Source organism: Leucoraja erinacea, chromosome 4 (genome assembly GCF_028641065.1).
Source record: "Leucoraja erinacea ecotype New England chromosome 4, Leri_hhj_1, whole genome shotgun sequence".
Taxonomy (NCBI): domain Eukaryota; kingdom Metazoa; phylum Chordata; class Chondrichthyes; order Rajiformes; family Rajidae; genus Leucoraja; species Leucoraja erinaceus.
Window position 1 is genome coordinate 58865618 of NC_073380.1, and position 24379 is coordinate 58889996.

General features: G+C 42.5%; 1 protein-coding gene across 1 annotated transcript in view; it reads left to right on the forward strand.

Moving 5' to 3' along the window:
• The window catches only part of cep192 (centrosomal protein 192), a 118908-nt gene extending 94807 nt beyond the window's left edge, over nucleotides 1-24101 (forward strand). The window contains 11 exon segments of the mRNA XM_055634360.1: nucleotides 116-297; nucleotides 751-874; nucleotides 2622-2727; nucleotides 4994-5192; nucleotides 10147-10226; nucleotides 12087-12182; nucleotides 14174-14293; nucleotides 15512-15618; nucleotides 18508-18631; nucleotides 21043-21101; nucleotides 23588-24101. Coding sequence (XP_055490335.1) covers nucleotides 116-297; nucleotides 751-874; nucleotides 2622-2727; nucleotides 4994-5192; nucleotides 10147-10226; nucleotides 12087-12182; nucleotides 14174-14293; nucleotides 15512-15618; nucleotides 18508-18631; nucleotides 21043-21101; nucleotides 23588-23735 — 1345 coding nt within the window. The 3' untranslated portion in view covers nucleotides 23736-24101.
• The last annotated feature ends 278 nt before the right edge of the window (nucleotides 24102-24379 follow it).

The following is a 24379-nucleotide window of genomic DNA, read 5'->3' on the forward strand; positions in this document are numbered from 1 at the left end:
TAACCTGTGTGTAAAAATAAAATTTAATAATTAGCTCGAAATAAACAACTTTTTTTCAATGAACAATTATTAAATGTTAAAGTGAATAAATAATCTGGTGCTGTTTGCATTGTAGCGTCCTTGGAAATTCGGAAAGAAATCCATCTAATGCATCACTGGATGTTCTTCCAGTAAGGGGACCACAAGGCTCTCCATTGCTTTTGCATAATTCTAGTCAAGTGCAGAGCCAATCACCCAAGCCCAAGTATTCATGGACAGTGCGGCCTGAGCATTTGATTCTTACGGTGGCATCAACTGGTGAGTGATGTGGCAGTGTTGTTTCCTTGAAGTTAAGAATGAGGCAAGGTATAAAGGAAGATCTCTCCTGATTAGTCACCTCCTGAAAGGTAGACAATTTGTGTTCATCCTTCACACAGTTGACGTTGGAGATCGTGATTGAAGCCGGGTGGCCGTAGATGTGATTTACCCTTTCCAGTTAATTTGCTAGACAATATTGGAGAGGGGTTTTCATCAGGCACTTGATGGAAGAATTAACTATAGACTTGCTGCATGGTGGTGGATTCTTGATCTATTTGCGTGTTATAAGAATGTAGAGTAGTTGCCTTGGAACCGCAAAATCGCTTTTTTTGGTCACATGCATATATGGAAAATCATGGATAACAAGGATTTCATGTACCTTCATTGGAGATTTGAAAATTGGATGCATTCTGTTTTGTTTCTTGCAGTTGTAATTTGTCATTCATTTTCTAGATGGATCAGTACCAACTGGACGGGTACAGATTAGAAACCACTCCACTCGGTCTTTGTCTTTCGAGCTCACTTGGCCAGCGCACACCTTAACGGTGACGCCCCAACATGGAGTTGTTGACCCAGAGTATGTATAAACTTGTTTAGTACTTAAATGTGATGGGAATTTTACATTATTTGATGCACAAGGCCTATCAGATGCATAAGTTCCAATTTTACTTGTTTGAAGATCTTTGAGGTAGTTTCAAACCGACTGCTCAATTTGTTTTCTAGCTCTGCAAGTGCCCGCATCATTGCACAGACTGAGAAATGCACTTTATCAGTGCAAGATATCCTTACAGAATAATACCTTTTGACAGGAGATCATTGTGCGCAGGGCATGTCATAGTGTGTCTCGTCAAGTAAATTATCCTCACTGAATTTGATATGAAATCATGCCACAATAAAGTTCAGAATCTATGAACTCTCAACTAACATGTCAGGAGAACCTTCAGGTCATTTTGTAGTGGAGTTGAGAAAAAAACTTTGTCAGGGCTGGGTAGCAAATACTCTCCTCTGTAGTGTAATGTTAATGACTAAAAAAAATTGGAGGGTTTCTATAAGATTTTTTTAATCCATTAATTAACTTATAGGCTCAGTACTGGTTAAATGTTGTTATGCCATGTTAAGCTTTAATGCAGTTAAAAGTCTACCTAACTGCAGTTGCTTGTATTATTTCTCCCATGTTTCATGTTTAGGTGCTGCAGGGTCACAAGTATTTTAATGTTAAACATCCAAGTACCAGTGTTGCAAAGTTTGTCTAATAACTGGATGACATGAATCTGTCTCTCCTGGATATCGATAATTAATTGCATATTTAGATATTGGAAATTGTTTACCACTTTATTTCATAATAATAGTGAATGCAGATGGCTTCACTATTAATTACTATTGCCAATTTCAGGTCAAATGTATAGTTCGAAAGAAGGAACTACAAATGCTGATTTACAAAAAAAGACACAGTGCTGGAGTAACTCAGTGGGTCAAGAGGCATAGGAAATTTGATGGTGCTGATTGTAGTAATTTGACTTCCTACACTATAGTTTTGTGATTTTTACACAATCGCATGAAAGAGATTGTATAAATTTGGGTGGTTTTCTCCGGAGTTGCAGAAGCTTAGGAGCGACCTGATAAAAGTATATCAAGTTATGGATGCACACAGCGTTGATAGATTGTTTTGAGGGTAGAAATATCAAATACCAGAGGGCGTAGGTTTAAGGTGAGATGGGTAAAGTTTAACGGAGGCAAGTTTTAATAAAGGTGACAATAAAGGATACTCTACTTTTTGTCATATACACAGAAAGTGAGAGGTGCCTGGAATGTGATGCTCGGCAAAGTGGTGGAAGCAGATGCATCAGGAATATTTGGGACATTTAGAAAGAGGCAATGAATTAAGGGATGAGTGTGAGAACATAAACATATGTCACAGTGGACAGTGTTGCTGTACTCTTCATCCGCAAAGCATTTTCTCTGATGTGCCAAATTTGTGGATTAGCAAAGAGTTAATGGTGATGTCAGGAAAAGCGATGGGATTTGGTTTGTTGGGAGAAAGCTGGTGCAGGAAGAGTTCAGGAGGTAATGGGTTAAAGCGCAGTGCCATGGTGGGAGTGGAGAACGTCAAGGAGCATGGCCACTGCTGCTTCCCACAATGTAGCGCAAGAAAAAAGCCACAATTCGTATTCTAACACAACTTTCTATTATGTGATGTTTCTTTGGAATGCGACTATTACTTTAAAACAGAATTAATAAGAATTAGAGTGCATTGAAAATGTTCCTGTTAATTCAAAAATGATGCAATGTAACTGAAATCTACGCTCTACTTTTTTTTCCATAAGGAGTCACTTATTAATTCTTGTGAGTCCAAATCCTTCTCTTGTTGCTAAACCTTCTGCTGTGCCATGGAGTGGGAAGATTTATGTACAATGTGATAATCAGCAGCAGGTAAGAAATGGATATCGTTTGGTGTTATTTAATTTTAAATGTGCGATTTCCCATTTTATTCTTAAGTGAAGATTTATCACCAGCGATGGAGATAGTGAGGTCTAGAAATGGTAGGGAAATGTCGGAAATGGTCCGGGTGTATTTGAGTGCCGGATGGAAGCTACTGGTGAAATGGATATAATCAGTGAGTTGTGTGTGGGTGCAGGAGGTAGCACCAATGCAGTCGTTGAGTAGCAGAAGTCTCGACCCGAAACGTCGCCTATTTCCTTCGTTCCATAGATGCTGCCTCACCCGCTGAGTTTCTCCAGCATTTTTGTCTACCTCCCATTTTATTCAGGTGACTTCTGCATGTTACAGTGCAGAATTAAGTGGTGTAGGTGGAAGTATGGACATACAAGATGAAGGATTTTCTGTATTCATTCACAAGATGTGGGAGTTGCTATTAATATTGGTATTATTTGTCCTTTTCTAATTGCACCTGGACTGATGACAGTTGTAGATTGCGAGAAAGATTGTTTTTAAGGCTACAGCAGGATGTGGATCAAATGGAAATTAGGGCAGTGTTTTTGCAAGTGGAACTTAATCCCAAAGTGCAAGGTGATACATCCTGGAAAATCAAATAGGGATATGCGGCACATGACTCGGCATAGAGTTGCTGCCTTACAGCGTCAGGGACCTGAGTTAGATCCTGACAACAGGTGCTGTCTGTATGGAGCTGGTACATTCTCCCCATGACCTGCATGGGTTTTCTCTGTTTCCTTCCACACTCCAAAGATGTACAGGTTTCTGGGTTAATTGGCTTGGTATAATTGTAAATTGTCCCTTGTGTGTGTTAGTGGGATAGTGTTAGTGTACTGGGATCGCTGCTTAGTGTTGACTCGGGAGCCGAAGGGCCTGTTTCTGTGCTGTGTCTCTAAACTAAGCTAAACATATATAGGATGGAATGTTGATGAACAGTGGGACATTCAATTCAAATCCATATTTCCCTACAAATGGCAGCACCAGTAGAAGAGATGGTAACGAAGGCATGCTTGCCTAAATAGGACAGAACAGAGAATGTAAACACTGGTTACTTTAGTTTAGAGATACTCTATAGAGATACTCTATAGAGATAGGTTACTTTAGTTTAGAGTGAAAACAGGCCCTTCAGCCCACCAAGTCTGCGTCAACCAACGACCACCCATACGCTAGTTCTATTTTACACATTAGGGTCGATTTATAAAAGCCAATTAACTTACAAGCCTGCACATCTTTGGGTTGTGGTAGGAAACCAGTGCAGCCGGGAAAAAAACACATGGTCACAGGGAGAACATACAAACTCCATACAGACATTACCCATAGTCAGAGTCGAAACTGTAAGGCAGCAACTCTATCACTATGTTGTCCAGACTACACGTGGAGTGTTTTGTGCAATTCTGGGCACTACTCCATAGGAAAGATGTGGTTGCAAAGAGATATCAACCAAGATGTTGGATTGGAGGAGTTATGGTGAGAGATTGGATAGGCTGGGCTTATTTTCCCTTGAACAATGGAGGCTTGAATGATCTGATAGAAGTACATGAAGTAATTGGCATTGATAACGTATTTTCGATTGACTCCTCCCATTTCCTCCAAATACAAGGCGTAGCTATGGGCACGCGCATGGGCCCTAGCTATGCCTGCCTCTTTGTAGCGTACGTTGAACAATCTTTGTTCGAGGCGTATCAGGGCCCTATCCCCAAACTCTACCTCCGCTACATCGACGACTGCATTGGTGCTACCTCCTACACCCACACACAACTCACTGACTTCATCCATTTCACCACTAACTTCTTTCCGGCACTCAAATATACCTGGACCATTTCCGACATGTCTACCTGGCATAGATAAGGTAGATCACCAGAATCCAAATCCCATGGTAGACTATCTGAAATTAAGAGGGCATAGTTTAAGGTGAGGAAAATTTGAGGGAAGTCTTTTTAGCATGAATGATATCTAGAACTTTCTGGAGTCGGCTACAATCGCTGCAACTAACACTCATTTGGACAGATATTGGGGAAATAACCCTGCCACGAATAAAGGAATACCCAAAGTTTGAGCACTGCGTGGCATTTGCACTTTTATTTTAAATAAATTCACATTCTTATTTTGGTAGCTTAAAGGTTAAAACTGTAGTATTGGCAGAATAAACAAAATTATTTGACACTTTTAATAATCAATTGTGCCCAATTATAATATCCTTTTGTTTCCATATTGTCCAATGTTCTTGACTAATGTTGTTTTCCAGTTAATTAAAGTACAAATTCGGGAAGATGTCACGATGGACGCTTCTGTAGCTGTACAAAGTCCAAATGTGATACCAGACACAGAACCTTGGACACCTAACCTACATCATTCAATCATTCCATCAAACTCTCCACCTGCGATACTAAAGATAAAGAGTCGCACTGCACATTTTCCCTCTACAGAAGCTGGGTCTAGCTCGGGTAAGCTAATATTTGTTAATTTATGCTATTATAGGGCAACGCAGTGGCACAGCAGTAGAGTTGCTGCCTTAAAGCGACAGAGACCCGGGTTCGATCCTGACTACGGGTGCTGACTGAAGATGGAGCCTGCCTGTGGTGACATTTTGCCAGCAGCTCAACAGAAGATAATTAATTACAGGTTCTCTCAACTCACCTGGATTAGAGAAACGGCAGTTATCGGCGCCGTAATGGACAAGCTGCTAGTGCATTTGAAGGCACTAGCGATATCGCGATTTGCCGCAGCTGCGGGAGCCCCCGACTGCAAGCGTTCCCTCGATCGCTGGAGAACACCCGACCCGACTGAGGATCACAGGTACTGTACCTGGAAACACCGGGTAGACCTCCGGAGCCGACAGGCAAGATTTTTCCCAGGAACAACGGAACTGGAGCTGCCTTCTGTGAGGGAACCCCCGATCGCAACGGAGCTGGAGCTGCCGTCTGCAAAGGAATCCCCGTTCCAGCGCAGGTTCGCAGAAGCAGCAGGTACAGTAAGTACAGTACCTGGAAACAACGGGGAGGCCTCCATTGTGTCCGGAAACGTGGCCGACGAGCAGGACTTCAGGTCAGACTGAAGCGCAGGGGACATCGACCCCCTCTCCCTACTATCCTACTGGCCAATGTACAGTTCCTTGAAAATAAAGTGGAGGACTTAAGAGCAAGGTAGACAAAACTAATGTCTAAAAAGTCTGAAGAAGGGTTTCGGCCCGATACATTGCCTATTTCCTTTGCTCCATAGATGCTGCTGCACCCGCTGAGTTTCTCCAGCACTTTTGCCTACCTTCGATTTTCCAGCATCTGCAGTTCCTTCTTGAACGACTAAAGAGCAAGGCTGCTTTACCAAAGAGAGCTGAGGGAATGCTCTGTGTTCTGTTTCACAGAGACATGGCTCACCCCTAGCTCCCCAGACTCAGCGGTCCAGCCTGAAGGTTTCTCCATCAACCGTATGGACCGTACCCTGGCATCTGGGAAAGGGAAAGGGGGGGGCGTCTGCCTCATGGTCAACTCTGCGTGGTGCTCAGACATGGCAGTCCTATCTAACTCCTGCTCTCCACATCTGGAACACCTGGCTGTGAAGTGCCGTCCCTTCTACCTACCGAGGAAATTCACCTCCATCATCCTGACCTGTCCACATCCCTCCCCAGGCAGATGTTCATCTGGTACTGGGAGAGCTGCACCAGACGGTTTACCCCGAGGCATTCACCACCATTGCCGGGGATTTAAACAAAGCCAACCTTAAAGGGCCTATCCCACTTGGGCGTCACTTGCCGTCACGCAGGTGGCGCACAAAGATTTTGTGAATCCCAAACTCCTGGGGAGCCGCGCGTGACCCACGTCACTGCCTATGCCACCACACCTCGTCATGACGCGTAAATGATGTCGCATAAATGACGCGCAAATGACACCCAAGTGGGACAGGTCCTTAAGAAGTCACTCCCTAACTTCCACCAACATGTCTCCTGCAGCACCAGAGAACCAAACACCCTCGACCACTGCTACACGACCATCAAAGATGCCTATCGCTCTATCCCTCGCACTCACTTTGGTAAATCCAACCATACTGTGGTGCTGCTTCTTCCTGCCCACAGGCAACAATTGAAGAGGTGAGGACTGTACAGAGCTGGTGGGGGGGGGGGGGGGGGGGGGGGTTTCTTTGGACTCCAGGCCTGTTTGGAGTCTGTAGACTGGGTAATGTTCAGGGACTCGGCAACAGACCTGAATGAATATGCCACAGATGTTACAGACTTCATAAAGAAATGTGTGGAGGACTGCATCCCTACAAAAACCTTCCGAGTGTTTCCTAACCAGAAGCCTTGGATGAACCATGACATCCACATTCTTCTGAAGACCAGATCCCAGGCATCAGGTCTGGCCATGCAGAAGTCTGTAAGAAGTCCAGATACGACCTTGGTAAGGCCATCAAAAAGGCCAAAAGGGACTTCTGCTCTAAGCTGGAGGATGAGACAGATGTTCGGCAGCTGTGGTGGGGCCTGAATGCAATGCAAGGCGAAATCAGGAGGCAGATCGAATGTCAGCGAAGCATCACTCCCTGACTAGTCAATACGTTTTACGCACGCTTTGATAGGGAGAACACTAATGTGCCTTCCCGAGCCCCCATTCGCCGTGATGGTATTTCAGTCATAGTCACAGAGGCCGACGTCAGAAAATCCTTTAGGGGGGTGAACCCTCGGAAAGCGTCTGAACCTGATGGTATACCTGGTCATGTTTTAAAAACCTGTGCGGTCCAACTGACTGGAGTCTTTATGGACATTTTCAACCTCTCACTTCTGAGGTTCCCACCTGCTTTAAATGGGCATCAATAATACCGGTGCCCAAGAAGAGTAAGGTGACGTGCCTCAATGACTATCGACCAGAGGCACTAACGCCTGTGGTGCTGAAGTGCTTTGAGAAGTTGATCATGGTGCATATCAATTCCTACCTCGACAAGAACCTGGACCCACTGCAGTTCGCCCACCGCCACAACAGATCAACGGTGGATGCGATCTCGCTGGTTCTCCACTTCGCTCTGGACCACTTGGACAACAAAAACTCATATGTCAGGCTGTTATTCATTTACTACAGCTCGGCATTTAATACCATCATCCCTTCCCAGCTGGTTACCAAGCTCTCAGATCTGGGTCTCTGTGCATCCCTCTGCAATTGGATCCTCGACTTCCTCATTCACAGACCACTGTCTGTCCGTATTGGTGGAAATGTGTGATCCACGATAACAATCAGCACGGGAGCACCTCAAGGCTGCGTGCTCAGCTCCCTGCTGTACTCACTCTATACTCATGACTGCGTAGCCGGTCATAGTGCGAACTCCATAAAGGTCGCCGACGACACCACTGTTGTAGGACTATCACTAATGGGGACGAGTCAGAGTATAGAAGTGATATCGACCGATTGAACAAATGGTGCCAGCACAATAACCTGGCCCTCAACACCAGCAAAACCAAGGAACTGATTGTGGACTTTGGAAGGGGTGGGATAGGGACCCACAATCCCATTGATATCATTGGGTTGATGGTGGAAAAGGTCAAGAACTTCAAATTGCTGGGCGTACATATTTCCAAAGATCTCTCCTGGTCCCAGCGCACTGATGCAATTATAAAGAAAGCACATCAGCGCCTCTACTTCCCGAGAAGATTGCGGAGAGTAGGTATGTCAAGGAGAACTCCCTCGAACTTCTAAAGGTGCACAGTAGAGAGCATGCTGACCAGTTGCATCGTTGCTTGGTTCGGCAACTTGAACGTCCAGCAGCGGAAAAGACTACAAAAAGTTGTAAACACTGCCCTGGCCATCACCGGCTCTATCGTAGTCGCTGCCTCAAAAAGGCTGCCAACATCATCAAGGACCCACACCATCCTGGCCACACACTTATCACTCCGCTGCCATCAGGTAGAAGGTACAGGAGCCTGAAATCTGCAACATCTAGGTTCAGGCATAGCTTCCCCACAGCCATCAGACTATTTAACACAACTACAAACAAACTCTGAACTATAACAGCCTATTGCACTTTATCTGTTTATTTATGTGTGTGTATATATTCTGTTGTGCTACAATATTCTGTTGTGCTGCAGCAAGCAAGAATTTCATTGTCCTACCTGGAACACATGACAATAAACTCTCTTGACTTGTACGCTCTCCGCGTTAACGAGTGGGTTTTGTCCGGGTGCTCTGGTTTTCTCTCACTCTCCAAAGACGTACAGGTTTGTAAGTTGACACAAAATGCTGAAGTAACTCAGCAGGACAAGCAGCATCTCTTGAGAGAAGGAATGGGTAACATTTTGGGTCGATACCCTTCTTCAGTCTGAGTTATTCCAGCATTTTGTATCTATATTCAATTTAAACCAACATGTACAGTTCTACAGGTTTGTAGGTTAATTGGCTTTCGTTAAAAATTGTAAATTGTCCCAAGCATATGTCGGATAGTCCCGGTGTATGAGAATCCCTTGTCGGCAGAGACTCGGTGAGCCAAAGGGCCTGTTTCCAAACTGTATCTCTAAATTAAACCATATGTATGTAGTTGCCTGGTCAATATATTATTTATCGATAATTGGAAAACTGCAGCCTAAAATCTGAATGCATGTTTTCCATCACCTGATCTTCCACACCATCAGCGCCTCTACTTCCCGACAGTAACCAGGTTCACCTGATTAGAAGAGACCATGCAGTGGTAGATAAACTTGTTTTGTTTGCCTCTCTGCGACTTTAGTCATCGGGATATACAGCATTGATTTATGCCATTCTGTACAACTTGCCCATGTCCACCAAGTTGTTGAACTGCTTAATTCGAGTTGACCTGCGCTGGGCCAATATCCCTCTCAGCCTTTCCCAACTGTCCAAATATATTAAAAATGTTGTACCTACAGCTACTTCTTTGCCAGCTCATTCCATTTACCCAACACACTGGGAAAATTTGCCCTTTTTAAATCTTTCATCTCTCATCTTAAACCTGTGCCCGAGAATCTTTGATTCCCCTACTCTAGCGAAAAGGCTCTAGCTCATCACCATATCTATGCCCCCACATGATTTTACAAGTCTCGATAAGGTCACCCCTCAGCCGCCTCTGTTTCAGGAGAAAGAAAAAACTTGTAGCCTATCCAGCATTTCCCTATAATCTCAATCCTTCCAGATCTGGTAACATCTTCATACATCTTTTTTGCACTCTTTCCAATTTCATGACATCCTTCCAATAGCAGGGAGACTAGAACTCCACAGGTCCACAGTACCCCAAATGTGGCCTACCAATACCATGTACTGCTACAACTTGATGTTTAATTACCTCACTGATTAAGAAAGTGTGCCAAATGCTGCCTTCATCACCCTGCCTATCTGTTTTGGTACTCTCATGGTGTAAATCCTTTGGCCTTGTAAGTTAAAAAGATTTAAACAAATTTTAATTTCAACACAGAATCATTATTGGAAATTGAAAATGCTGGAGGAGAAACTATACAATGGTTTTTATCATCATTTGCACCTCCCTATGTAAAGGTAAGTTGACCCAAAATAATTCACAATTGTGAATATTAGTGATTTTCTGCATTTTTAAATTTGTACCTGCTTGTAAAACAATGTTGCTAAACCTTGTAAGTTAGCCTTGTTTTCAACCAAGATTCCTATAGCTATTGTGATTTAAAGGAAAGTTGCTACCTAATTCACTGACAGTTACAAATAACTTAATTTTTTTTAGCAAAATTAACTGCATCAATAATGATGTTTAGGAAGACAATGAATCCCATAAGAGTCTTGCATTTATGGGTAGGAAGGAACTTGATGTACTGGTTTATACTGAAGGTAGACACAGAATGCTGGAGTAACTTAGCAGGTCGGACAGCATCTCTGGGGGAAAAAATGAATGTGACGTTTTGGGTCGGAACCCTTCTTCAGACTGCTAATGTAAGTAGTTGCGAATAAGTAATCTAATACAACAAAGTAGCAATCTGAAGAAGGGTACCAACTGGAAATGTCACCTATTCTTGTTCTCTAGTGATGCTGTGTGACCCACTGAGTTGCTCCAGCATTTCGTGCCAAGTTTATGGCACAGAAAGAGACCTTTACTCCAACATGTAAATGCCTGGTGGAAAGGAGCTATGCATGGCACGGTGGTGAAGCGGCAGAGTTAAATCCCTGTCCCACGGTACAAGTTCATTCCAAGAGCTCTCCCGAGTTTGCCCTGATTCGAACTCGGAGGTTTACGGTAATGGCCACTCGTCGGTACTCGGGGCTCTCGTGGACATTTTTCTTCATGTTGAAAAATCTTCACGAGTCTTCCCTTGCTTACCTGCCATTAGCAAGTCTTCCCGAGTACCTGCCGTTAGCGTTACGAGCCGCTAAGAGACGTCCCCGAGCTCCGACGTTCCCGCTAAATTCATTGTCCGTGCTTACCATGAGTTTGATTTTTTTTTAACTCGGGAGAGCTCTTGGAATGAACTCGTACCGTGGGACAGGGCTTTTACTGCATTACAATGCCAGAGACCCGGGTTCGATCTTGACTACGGGTGCTTATCTGAACGGAGTTTGTACGTTCTCCCGTGACCTTCTGTTTCCTCCCACACTCCGAAGGCGAACAGGCTTAAGGGTTAATTGACTTGATATAATTGTAAATAGTACCTAGTGTGTGTGTAGGATAGTGTTAGTGTGTGGGGTTCGGTGGGCCGAAGAGCCTGATTCGGCACTATCTCTAAACTAAACTAAATTGACTTATCTTCCAAGTCTTTAGCCCTGTAGGTTATTGTAAGTAGATTTATAGGAAAACAATACGATAGTGGCTGAGTAAATCCCTGTGCTTAAATTCCAAAAAGTGTTGTGGCATCTTTTATTTCCATCTGTAATGGATTTAAACTCCTTGCCTTTATCTTTTTCCTTTGACTTTAACCTGCCCTGACTTGTATTACAAATCCATGTTACATCCTTCATTGTTGTCCTTGGCTTTTCTTCATTCCTCTCTCTCCTTCCTTGATAGTGACCTTCAGCTGTATTGTGGAATTTGTGGTCTATATTCTTTTAGAAAAATCATCTAAAGACTTCTTATTTTTAATAATCTGTTCTGCCCTCCATCCAATTCTAACTTGCTGTAAACTTTTAGTGAATCAGGTAGCATCCGTGAAGAGAATTTACCTTAATGTTTCAGCTCTGTAATGTTACATTAGTTTCTTTCCTGATCTGAGTACTTCTAGCATTTTTTATTTTATCATGAATTACTTTGTATACAGCTGCTGTTTTCTGTAATGATGTATTGTAATGAACTGCTGTAACTCGGTGAGCTGCACAGATGTCTGCAGTTATTTTATTTTTAAAGTTTGTATTGATACTGGCAAATATTTCTCTATAAGACTTTGTTCTATCCAACAGTGGGTAGATGATAGTGGAGACGTATACAGAGCAACCTACTCAGCCTTCCGATGGTCTAGAGTGTCTGGTACATTGCAGGGGCACACCAATGAAGAGGTAAGAACCTATTTTCATGCTAATGGATTTCTCTGATCATTGGATGGCACGGTGGTACATTGGTAGACCTGTAGTCTTAAAGTGCCAGAGACCTGGGTTCGATACTGACAACAGGTGCTATCTGGACGGAGTTTGTTAGTTCTCTCAGTGACTGTGTGGGTTTTGCCTGGATGCTCTGGCTTCTTCCCACACTCCAAAGATGTATAGGTTTGTCGGCCAATTTGGCTTTCGTTAAAAAAATTGTAATTTGTCCCTAGTTTGTAGGATAGTACTAGTGTACCGGGATCCCTGGTTGGTACGGACTCAGTGGGCCGAAGGGCCCGTTTCCACGCTGTATAACCAAACGAGATGCTTCTGATTACATTCATGATATACTGTAGTGAATAAAGTTATATAAATGTTTTCAAATATTATAATTCCTGCAAATTTGTTTTGGGGTGATAGATACAGAAACACCAGTTTTTGAGAAGCAGAAATGTAGGAGGAGAAATAGCTGTGAGGTGGGGCACAGTGGAGAGAAGGGATTAATGGCAGTGTGGGGGGTGAGGGGGGGGTTATTACAGGACTAACAACCCCATCCTCCGCCTCCCCTTTTTCTCCATAACTCACCTTTGTCCCTCCATCTCCAATATTCCTTCCTCTGGCTTCACAATTCTCAACTCTTCAATCCTGTTTCACACCACCTGCTTTTGTCTGGACTTTCTTACAACCATCTGCACATCAAAACCCCCCTTGCTTTTGTCAACTTATTACCTACCATGTTTTGTCTTCTCTTCCAGCTTTCTACCCCCCTCCCTCCCCAAATCAATCTGAAGAAGTGTCCCAACCCAAAAGGTTGTCCATCCATTTTCCCCAGACATATTCCCTGAGCCCTTGAGCTATTCCAGCACTTTGTGTCCTTCCCTATAAGTATGTCCTGCCATATACAGGCAAGTAACCGTCAAGTCTTCATTATCCAGCATATCACCCTCTACTTGTTACTTTACTCCCCAGAGAGCACCACAGGATCTGTAGCTCACAAATCATTTGCTTCATTATCTCCAAAATAATACTTTCAAAAGTCAAGTCAAGTCGAGTCAAGTTTATTTGTCACATACCATACGAGATTTGGAGAAATGAAAGTGGCAAAATCCTTCCACCACAAAAAATTTGACCAAACTGCATTATTTTCATAATCACGTTCACTATCACCCTTTACAGTCCGAATTGCCTTGGGAAGAAACTCCTTTCAACCTCTCCGTTCCACTGCATCGGAGGCGTTTGCCTGACCGTAGCGGCTGGAACAGTCTGTTGCCACTCTCAATTTTGTTTGCCATGCACCTCCTGTTGTATAGTTCCTGCAGGGGGGTGAGTGAAGTTCCCATACGGCCGAACTATGCAGAGCATTTGTCCTTCATTCAGATGGTAATCTCCAAGATGCTATAACCGCCCGCTACTTAAACTGGAGGATCCAAAATACTCAATTGCCCAGGGTTAGGCAGGCTTGCCAATCATGAATACACTGCTTCCAATCATGTCTTTTTGTCTTTCTGCTAACTGGATGGCACGCAACAAAAGGTTTTTTTTGTACCTCAGTACACATAACAATAAACTAAACTATAAACCAATCATAAAATCAACTCTTCATCATTCGTTGTTACCATGACCACTTTACAAATGCAATTTCTGACCCAATTTGCCAACCTGCCCTTATGGACTATTTTTCCAGTTGGGACCTTGTCAAAGGCATTACTGAAGTCCACATAGACTCCAACTGCATTGCCCTCCTCAATATAGGACAGTGCATTTGATGGGTCTGTGAATTTCAAGAAGGCATCTGCCAAAGTCCCCTGCAAGAAACTGCTCCAGACCTTCAACGCCATTCAGAAAAAGGTTGCAATCGAATTCCATTCTTTTTCACAACATTTCTGAATGGCTAAAACTCAAACGAGTAGAATTATTAATTATTAGCTACTGCGCTTAATGAAATTATTTTATATGATCTCTTCTAGTTGCCTGTCTATTTTATGCCTCGAGATAAGGGGGACTATGCTCAGTTTTGGGATCTGGAATATCGTCTGGTTGCAGAGCCACATATGAAGGACAAGGTTCAGTTTCAACTTCATGGTGTGGTAAGTGAAAATCATAGCCTCTACTTAATCTTATCTAACTTTAATACAAATATATATATTGTATAATCAGTGAGTGCTTTGACTGAGCAACAGATCTATTGGGCAGGTGAGTGGATAATTTTGCAGTGTGGAAATTAACATAGATTATAAGAGAGATGTGAAAGAGAGATTGAGGCAGGTGCTATTGCAATGTTTAAGAAACATTTGGACAGGTACATGGGTTTAGAGGGATATGGACCAAATGCAGGCAGGTGAGACTAGTGTAGATGGGACATTTTGGCTGATGTGGGCAATTTGGGCTGATTTGTGGCCACTTCCACACTGCAAGACTATGAATATGATACTCCATAGGGAATTTGGGGCTTTGGGTAGGAAGTTGTAAAGCAGGCCCTCTAGGATTGTAATCTCAGATTGCTCTCTGTAACATTGTAGTAAGTACAGAAATAGTAAGATAGGACAGATGAATGCATTGGCTAAAAAGCTGGCGCAGGAGGGAGGGCTAGCACGTGTATGGTTTGTGAGGATCTCTTCTGGGATGGGGGGGGTGGTCAGGGAAGGGTGAGGTATACAAGAAAGATCTGTTACACCAAAATGAAGGGAGACCATTCTCCTTGCAGGGAGATTTGCTACTGCTCTTTGGGAGGGTTTAAACTAATGAATCATAGAGGTGGAAGCCAAAATGATAGCCTCTCCATCTGTTGTGCTAACAAAGTAGAACTGTCAAGTGCAGTGGGATGAACAGGCAGAGACAGGAGGGTAATTTAATTTGGACATTTGTGAGATAATGCATCTGCGAAGTGAAATACTGGTAGTACATAATCGTACAGTCTGGAATCTGGCTCTTTGATCCAACTTGTCCACGCTGACCAAGATGTCTTCCTGAGCTAGTTCCACTTGCCTGGAATGGGCTCGTATCCCTCTAAACATTTCCTGTGCACGAACCTGTCCAAATGTGTTTAAAGCAGTGAAATTGGACCGGCCTCTACCACCGTCTGCCAGCTCCTTCCATATACCCCGATCTTGTTAAATGTTGTGTTCATTTAACAACCCACCATGCATTTATTAGTACCTGTCTCAGTTAAATTCTATCAGTCATTGAGCGTGACTAAAGTTGGATGAAGGGGAATGGAAAAGCTGTAATTTTTATTTATCGATGCGATTGTGGGTACAATTTCCTGGTTCATTGCAAACACTCGAGTAATAATCACTTTTTTTAAGGGAACAAAAGCCAAAGTGTGCTCCAAGGAAACTGATTCAGCCACGGAACTGGTAAAAACTGAAGTAGCAGTGAAACCAAGAAAGTCAGAAAGAATAACCAAAACTGGGTCAGTACGAAAATGTTTGTAAGTTATTAACTTGGGGTCGGACTTTGGTCTCATTCAAGTTATTTCTCTGTGCAGTATTACAAACATGGTATTCTCGGCTGCAATATTCAGGTTTGTTTCTTCATGCCAGATGCACCAAGTGAAGTTGACTCAATGTGAAACACTTGTTTATTGTGAACACTACTGTCTACAATCATGGGCCTCCTCCATTGCCCAAATGATGCCACACTAACTTGAGCAACAGCACCTTGTATTCCGCTGGGTGGCTTTTATCCAATGGTATGAACATTGAATTATCCAACTTTAGTTAAGTCCTCCTATCCATTATTGCCCTCCTCCCTTTCCTTTGCACCCCGCGTACCCATTTCTCCCACTGAACCACCCACGCCCAAGCAATTAATAGATATTAGGAGCAGCTATGGTCCCAGTACTGCTACTGCACTTGGCTCCACATGGTGATCAACCATTCCCTTCTGCTGTTTCTTTGCATGCAGTTATCAATCCATGCTCTTTATTCCTCAGCTTCCTTCATAAACTTATTAAATGTCATTTTGAAAGTAAGAATTTGAGAATTGAAAATTAATTGGTACACATACTTCTTAATCATCAAACGCACTTCCGAACCTTTGGGTGAAGACATTCTAGTTTTTAATTTGACAATTATTTTAAATTGTGGTGACATTTTAGAGATTGATAAATGATGCTTCTAAGGCAGATAAATGATGAGCTGTTTAGAGATACAAATTTTGAATTATCCCTCTGTTAAAAAGATTGTATGATATTCACACATATCCTGACTAACTGTAGCAGGCACTGCGCTCTCCTGTGAAGAGGATGAAACCCAGTCTTTTAATATCAGTGAAGCAGGACGAATTCTGGGGCCCTATTGCATTCTGCTGCTTTGTTGATATACATTGTGTAACATTTGGCCAAAATAAATCAAGATTTAATAGGTTATAGGTTTTTAGAATCTCACTATTATTGCAGGACAGGTGGAGGTTGTTCACTGTTGTCTGTGGGTGCTTTTGTTGAGCAATCCATTCTGTTTATTTTCCTGCCGAATACCTAGTAGATCTTTTTACCTTTAAATATATCTAATTTATTTTTGAATGTAATGATTAAAATTGCATCCATCAAACATCGATTGCCACTCCTGCCATTCAGCGCTCCGTGGATTGGTCCCTTCTATTGTCGCACCGTGAGACGGTCTGCGCCTTCCTGTGCCATCGCGTCTTTACTGCAGCTGCGGGAGGCTCTGGATGGCCCAGCCCGGCCCGGCCCGGCCCGACCTAGTCCAGCCAGCGCGGAGTCGGAGATGGCGCCGATGTCGCCAAATGGAAAGTGGAGACTCCTGGCAGAGGAGAGCGACCAGCGAAGCGACTAGCACCCGCTGTGTGTCCCCATCGCACCCTCAACTCCTTCCCCTCTGGTCCCCCTCGCTGGCTCCTGCCCCCTTCCCCCGTAATGCCGCACTCTACCCCATGGCTCTTCCCCCGTCCGTCTTTTATCTGAGACAGTTCCCCTCTTCCATTATAGATGAGGTTCTCACTAGGGTCTCCTCTATATCCAGCCACAGCTCTGCTCTTTCTCCCCCTCCACCCATTCATAACAAGGACAGAGTCCCCCTTGTCCTCACTTTCCACCCCATCAGCCATTCCATACAGCATATAATCCTCCAACATTTTCACCACCTCCAATGGGATCCCATTACTGGCCACATCTTCTCATCTCTACCCCTTTCTGGTTTCTGCAGAGATCGTTCCCTCCGCAACTCCCTGGTCAACTCGTCCCTTCCCACCCAAACCACCCCCTCCCCAGGTACTTTCCCCTCCAACCACAGGAGATGCAACAACTGTCCATTTACTTCCCCCCTCAACTCCATCCACAGTCTTTCCAGGTGCAGCAGAGGTTCACTTGCTCTTCCTCCAACCTCATTTACAGGTGTCAACCCCTGTATATTGGCGAGACCAAGCGCAGGCTCGGCGATTGTTTCGCTCAGCCTTAACCTACCTGATTTCCCAGTTGCTCAGCACTTTAACTCCCCCTCCCATTTCCAAGCTGACTTTTCTGTCCTGGGCCTCCTCCATTGTCATGATGAGGCCCAGTGCAAATTGGAGGAACAGTACCTCATATTTCGCTTGGTTAGCTTACACCCCAGCGGTATGAACATTGACTTCTCTAACTTCAATAGCCCTTGCTTTTCCTCTTTCTCCATCCCCTCCCCCTTCCCAGTTCTCCCACCAATCTTACTGTCAGACTACATTTCATCTCTATCCCGCCCACTCCCCTGACATTAGTCTGAAGAAGGGTCTCGACCCGAAACATCATCCATTCCTTCTCTCCAGAGATGCTGCCTGTCCCGCTGAGTTACTCCAGCATTTTGTGTCTACTGTCTATTTCATTCCAATCCAATTATAGTGGAGTTGGGATATGTGGAGAAGGCAGAAATGGGGTACTGATTGTGGATGATCAGCCATGATCATATTGAATGGCGGTGCTGGCTCGAAGGGCCGAATGGCCTACTCCTGCACCTATTGTCTATAATCTGGAATTATTTTTTTGCCAATCACAACTGTGTTCCATATTTAAGCCAATTATTTTTCAACCAATGCTGTTTTATTCCTTGAATTTCTGTTTCGAAAATAGTCTTTATAAGGAAGTCCATTCAAATTGCATCTACACTGTTACCACCATTTTTGACTTTGCTTGAAACTGAATTCTGTCAAAATGCCATAATTTTTACATTAATTGAGAGAAAATGCATTGCCTGTGCAGGACTTTGTAGTTCTGTTTTATTGTTGCTCTGAAAATTATGTTTGAAGATGAATGCATTGCTAAAGCCTAACTGTATGTGAATAATGTGCTAAATTATTCATCTGTTGTATTCAGCCGAGAGTTTCCAAACAAGGGTGTATATGCTCCTGAAGATTCATACTCGTTCCCTGCAATTCCTGTTCGGCAATCAGGCACGATAAAGGTTCATTTACGCAATAATAGTTGTGTTGCACATTCGGTGAGTGTTTTCGACTGTAAGTTTAAACATAGTACAAAAATAAGATTGCACAATTCATTCTTGTAAACATTTAGATTTTGAAAAGCAAATCTCGACTCTATATTTTCCAAGTTTGTAAAACGGGTTTGCAACATACAGAGACAAACATAATGTTTATTCGCTTGAGTAACTACCATAAGAATATGTAGAAACAAGGAACTGCAGATGCTGGTTAACAGATTAATATAATGCTGCAGTCTGGAGAAGCGTCCCGAACCAAAACGTCGCCTAATCTGTATTCGTCAGAGATGCTGCCTGACCCACTAACTGACTCAATCATTGACTTTTATTTAACCATATGAATAATTCATTACATGACACCCTAAAGTACTGGAAGTTCCCAGTCATCTCATGTTGGCATCTTTCTGCAGAGAGTGAAGTGTGTTGGCCAGCTACAGTATGTCATTGTGTGTTTTGCTGAGTGGAGAGCATAGTGCTTGGCTTGCGGTTTAAAATAGCGTAGTGATGTGAGCATGTTGATGATTGGACTGCAGCAACATCCAATCCCTTAGCCTACACACTGGGCTAACCAAACTCTCATGTCAAGTACTGACTCATCTGCTATTTCAGAATTTCTCAGTGGAGCCTAGGTAAACTTTGTGCAGTGGATAAACGGAAATGCTAGATGAAGATTGACTCCATTTAAAAAAAAAAAATCATTTTTGGAATTGAGATATTGCTGACAAAGCCGATCTCTCACAGCATGGTAACCCTCGCCCTTTGAATTGCTGCCATCTGCCAAATGATGAATGAGGAGATCTAAGATTTGAACGAAACGTTACAGGAATGGTGATATGTTTCCACTTCAAATTATACGCAACTTCCCAAACACCTGCTGCTTGTTGAGGTCATGGAGGTTAGGATGTTTTGCTGATTATGTATCCATGCATGTTGCTGAAGTGCATGCTGTAGATGGTGTGCCTTGCAGTCATGGTGTACAAGTGTACAAGAGGGTTTTCATGCAGGTTGGTGGATCGGTGATGATCACGTGGCCTGTCTTTTCTGTTCCTTCCAGATGAGGAGGAATTGCTCTAGCCAGAGGGTGGTGAATCTGTGGAATTCATTGCCGCAGCTGTGGAGACACGACTTGTGGGATTTTTAAAGCAGAGATTGGTGGATTCTTGATTAGTAAGGGTGTCAAAAGTTAAGGGGAGGAGACCAGAGAATGGGGTTGAGAGGGACAGATCAATCAGCTATGTTTGAATGGTTGAGTAGACTTGATGGGCTGAATGGCCTAATTCTGCTCCTATAACTTATGTTATCAAACTTTATGGATCTTACGAGAACTCGTTCTCTCTAAACATTGACTGATTTATTTTGGGTGTTGAAACAGTCTTCACTCTATTCAATTGTTCCATCCCTCTACAGAGAATTCCAAAGAAGTAGAATCTTCTGCACAAAGACACAACTTCCTTTGTCAGTAATAAATATCCAACCCCCAATTCTAGAATAAATACAAAGTGCTGGAAATATTGGTCAGGCCGCAACAATGGAAAGAAACAGTTCACATTTCAGCTTCTTGACTGATTCTACACCACAGAAGGGAATAACAAATTAATATACATCATCAAAAGTTAATGGGAACTTGGAATATTTTAAAATCTTGATGAAAATTGCATGTATTTAAATCACTTTGGAAGCTAAGTACAAGTAAGCTGTGTTTACTTGTCATAGAAAATTATTGTTGAAGGAATCCAGAGTATTTCTTGGAGGTAATCTCCGAAGCAGCTGGTGCTGTGACATGATTAATCTTTTTAAGACTAGAACATGTATGTTCTATATTAGCAGCACAGAAAGAGTCATGGAAGTATTGGGGTAAGAGGGTAGAGTTTGACAGGATTAGCATATGATTATGGTGTTGGACAAAGAAGGGAAATAACAAGGTATAAAGATGAGGTTCTGCGTTCCTTATATTTGCCCATAGCTTCCATTGATTTATAATGCAGGCCAAAGACCTGCATTGTTGGTCCTTATTGATTAGTTATAAACTTTTATTTACATTTTGTTTCAAAAAGCATCTTGATCAGAATTTTGCATGATGCATTACATTATTGAGAATAGTTGAAAATTACAATTAAATCAAGAAATACATTTAGCCTAGGTTTCTTTCCTGCACATAAGTGATCTAAAATGGAAGAACAAATGACATGAGAAACTGTAAATGCTGGGATAATTTGCAGTGATGCATGTGCATTTGATTTGCATTTGTGCTTCACGCCAACAACTAAAACATTGTTTAAAAGCTTTTCAGATTAAGTTTGTTTCCTTTGCTGCCTATTATTAGATGAAACAGTAATTTTAAAGCAAATGTTTGTGTTGAGCATGTTGGTATTTGCCTGCGGCTATGTAATGATTTTGGTGTTAATTTGCAGCTGCAGTTTGTAAACCCCAGCGAGCCATTTTATATCAAGCATTCCAATTATTCATTGCGGTGAGTGACCCAATACAAAACACAATACAATAATGGCACAAATACTTGAGGCAAATAAATTTAAAAGCTTCCATTTGCACTGCTGCACAGAAGATTTGGGTTATTTTCCTGTTTTTACCGCTTAGGCTAAGTCTTCATGCTTTCACTACAGAACCAAATGCATCTTTCAGTGTGCAAGGAAACTGAATACAAAGAACGTGCACATCTATGATAATTCCTCCTTCACATGCACCATTGATTAAAGCCGATGGACAAAATGGCCTCCAAGACTGAGAAAATTCAATTTGAGTAGGTCATAGAAATGGACTGTGTGGAAACAGGCACCTTGGCCCAACTCGTCCATGCTGACCAAGTTACCTAACTAAATCCCATTTGCCTGTATCTGGCCCATATCCTTGAATCTTTCCTATCCATATACCTGTCCAAGTGTCCATTAAATGTTGTAATTGCACATCCCTCTTCTTCTGGCAGCTTATTCCATATATACACCTACATTTGTGTGTAAAATGTTGCCTCTCAAGTTTCCTTTAAATCATTCCACTCTCACCTTAAACCTATGCACTCTGGTTTTAGACTGCCCTACCTTGGGGAAAAGACTGGCTATTCACCTTATCCCTCATAATTGTATAACCCTTTATTAGGTCACCCACACGGTCTCCTATGCTCCAGGGATACCCAGCCTCTCTTTGCAGCTCAAACCTTCCAGACCCAATACCAATCTTCTTAGCAGCCCTTCTGGTTTAATTACATCCTTCCCATAGCAGGCGACCAGAGGTGCTCACGATATCCATATGTCACCTTACCAATGTCTTGTACATGACATCTCAACTCCTGTTCTCCATACCCTTACCAATGAAGTCAAGCATGCCAAATGCCACCTTTTCCACCCTGTCCACCTGTGTCACCACTTTCATGGAACTGTGTGCCTGCACGCCAGTGACTGAATGGCCAAAAGGAGTGTAGAGGAAGAATTGCTCTAATATTTTGAGTTTGACTGCAAACACTAATCAAAACAATTTGTTTTCATGAAATTGATTCTATAACATGTTTTTATTGCCTTTCTTTGGGACATGATTTCTGAAGTAACAAGCATTAACAAATCAGATTGAGATTACCAAATAACACGGATAAATTTATCATCTTCCTAATAAGAGTGTTTGCCTGTAAAGGAATTGGGCACTTCCAAATGGTTTAATTGTGAAGTGATTTGAAATACTTTGTGGATGTGTAAAGCAAATGTTTATTCTATTATTTTTCATGTTTGGAAGTTGATTAAGAATGTAATCGCAAGATAAATTTGCCTTCAGGTGACTATCATAGGGCGATAGTGTTCTCTGACAGATAGGCCCATTCCTTCTCCTCAGAGATGCTGCCAGTCCTACTGAGTTACTCCAGCATTTTGTGTCTATCTTCGGTGTAGACCAGCATCTGCAGTTCCTTCCTACACAGTGTTCTCTGACAGTTCAATTTCATTTTATCACTAATTTGCTCATGTGGCATTTGTGATGAGAAACAATCTAAAGGGTTCCTTTCACCTGTTTATTACAGTATCAGAGGCCCTTCAATCCATGAGGTACAAGCTAGCTTCTAACAAAGCAGCCCCATCTTTGCCTTGTAGAGACAAGGAACTGCAGATGCTCATTTGCACAACGGGACACAAAGTGCAAGAGTAACTCAGCATTTTTCTTTTTTCTTGACGGGGCTTCTAGGCATGAACCTCCAAAGTTTTTTGTTTCTCCATCGTCCCTGGCTTTCTACCACAGAACAATACACAATTAAACTCTTCCAGTAGTATTTCTAAACCAAATGGTTCTCGTTGTTTCCAAGACTTCTCATGTTTGTAAGGACATACAGAATGGGTTTCAGTGATAATTAAAAGGCTGTATGTCACTCAACCCCTACTTTCACTGTCCGATAAATAACCATCTCTCTCTCTCTTCCTGCCTGTCTATCTCTTTTTCTGCATCCCTCTGCCTCTTTCGTTGCCCATCCATGTTCTCGTGAGATGCTGCATGACCCAACTCCAGCACTCTTTCTTATCTCTCTGCATCTCTCCCTCTCCCTCTCCCGCTCCCTCTCCCTCTCCAATTTCAATTTCAATTTTAAAACTTTATTGGCATGATAAAAAAACATTGTTATATTGCCAAAGTATAAAACATGACATACATATTTGAAATGCATCAGTATAAATACAAGTATACAGTGCATGGATAGATATGTCCCTTTACATAAACTTGCAATAGGCCTATAGCCCTTTATTGATTGCTACACGTTCTTGCAGCTCTCTCTCTCTCCCTCTCCCTCTCCCTCTCCCTCTCCCTCTCCCTGTCCCTCTCCCTGTCCCTGTCCCCCTCCCTGTCCCTCTCCCTGTCTCTGTCTCTCTTTTCTTTGGGAGTAGATCTAGGGATATTGTATGTGTCTGAAAGTAGGCACAAAGTACTTTGCTGCTTGTTCTGTTCATATGACTTTGTGTTTCTCCTGTCCAGTGCTCAACACTACATCAATCTGCCTGTCCAGTTCAAACCAGAGTGCGAGGGAAGATTCGAGGCATTGCTCGTGGTACTAACAGACACGTGTGGAAGTATCCCTATTCGACTTGTTGGTGAAGCTATTGCAAAAGTTTTCACGAAATAGAGCTGCTTTATCAACGGAAGTACCCGATTACAGAACTAACCTCACTAGCAAAATGTAGAAATCTTGTAACAATTTGAAAAAGCACCTTTTCTGTACGTTTTAATATTGCAATTTGTAAATTTAAGCTATTTATACACTGGTGCCATTTTGGTTCAACAACTCCACTGTGACGTTTGAAAAGGAGAAAAATATTTTGGTAAACATTTGTACCATACTAAATAGAAACCCAGGGTATTGTGGCAGGACTATACTGATTCTGCCCTTTCCTTCAGTATTGTATAACTAATCAATTTGCACAAGCTTTATTTTTGTGGCTGGTTTTATATTTTGATGTATATTTGAAATAAAGTTAGTATTGTATATAGACCTGCATTGTTTAGATGTTCGTCTTTTAATAGTTGAAGTGTGTAATCCAATAGAATTAATAGTTTGCAGTTGCACATTACTTTTTTTTTTAATTGAATGCTGCACAAATACTTTGCATTGTTCATGAATGAGCCTTTGTTGATGGGTCGATCAAACACGTAAAGATTTATAATACTTTGATGTTACAGAATTCGGTCATGTAGTCTGTCCTTTCGCACTCTGTCCCGCCCATTATCAACAGCTACGGGCAGCCCGCCGCACAGGTACGCTCGCCGCAA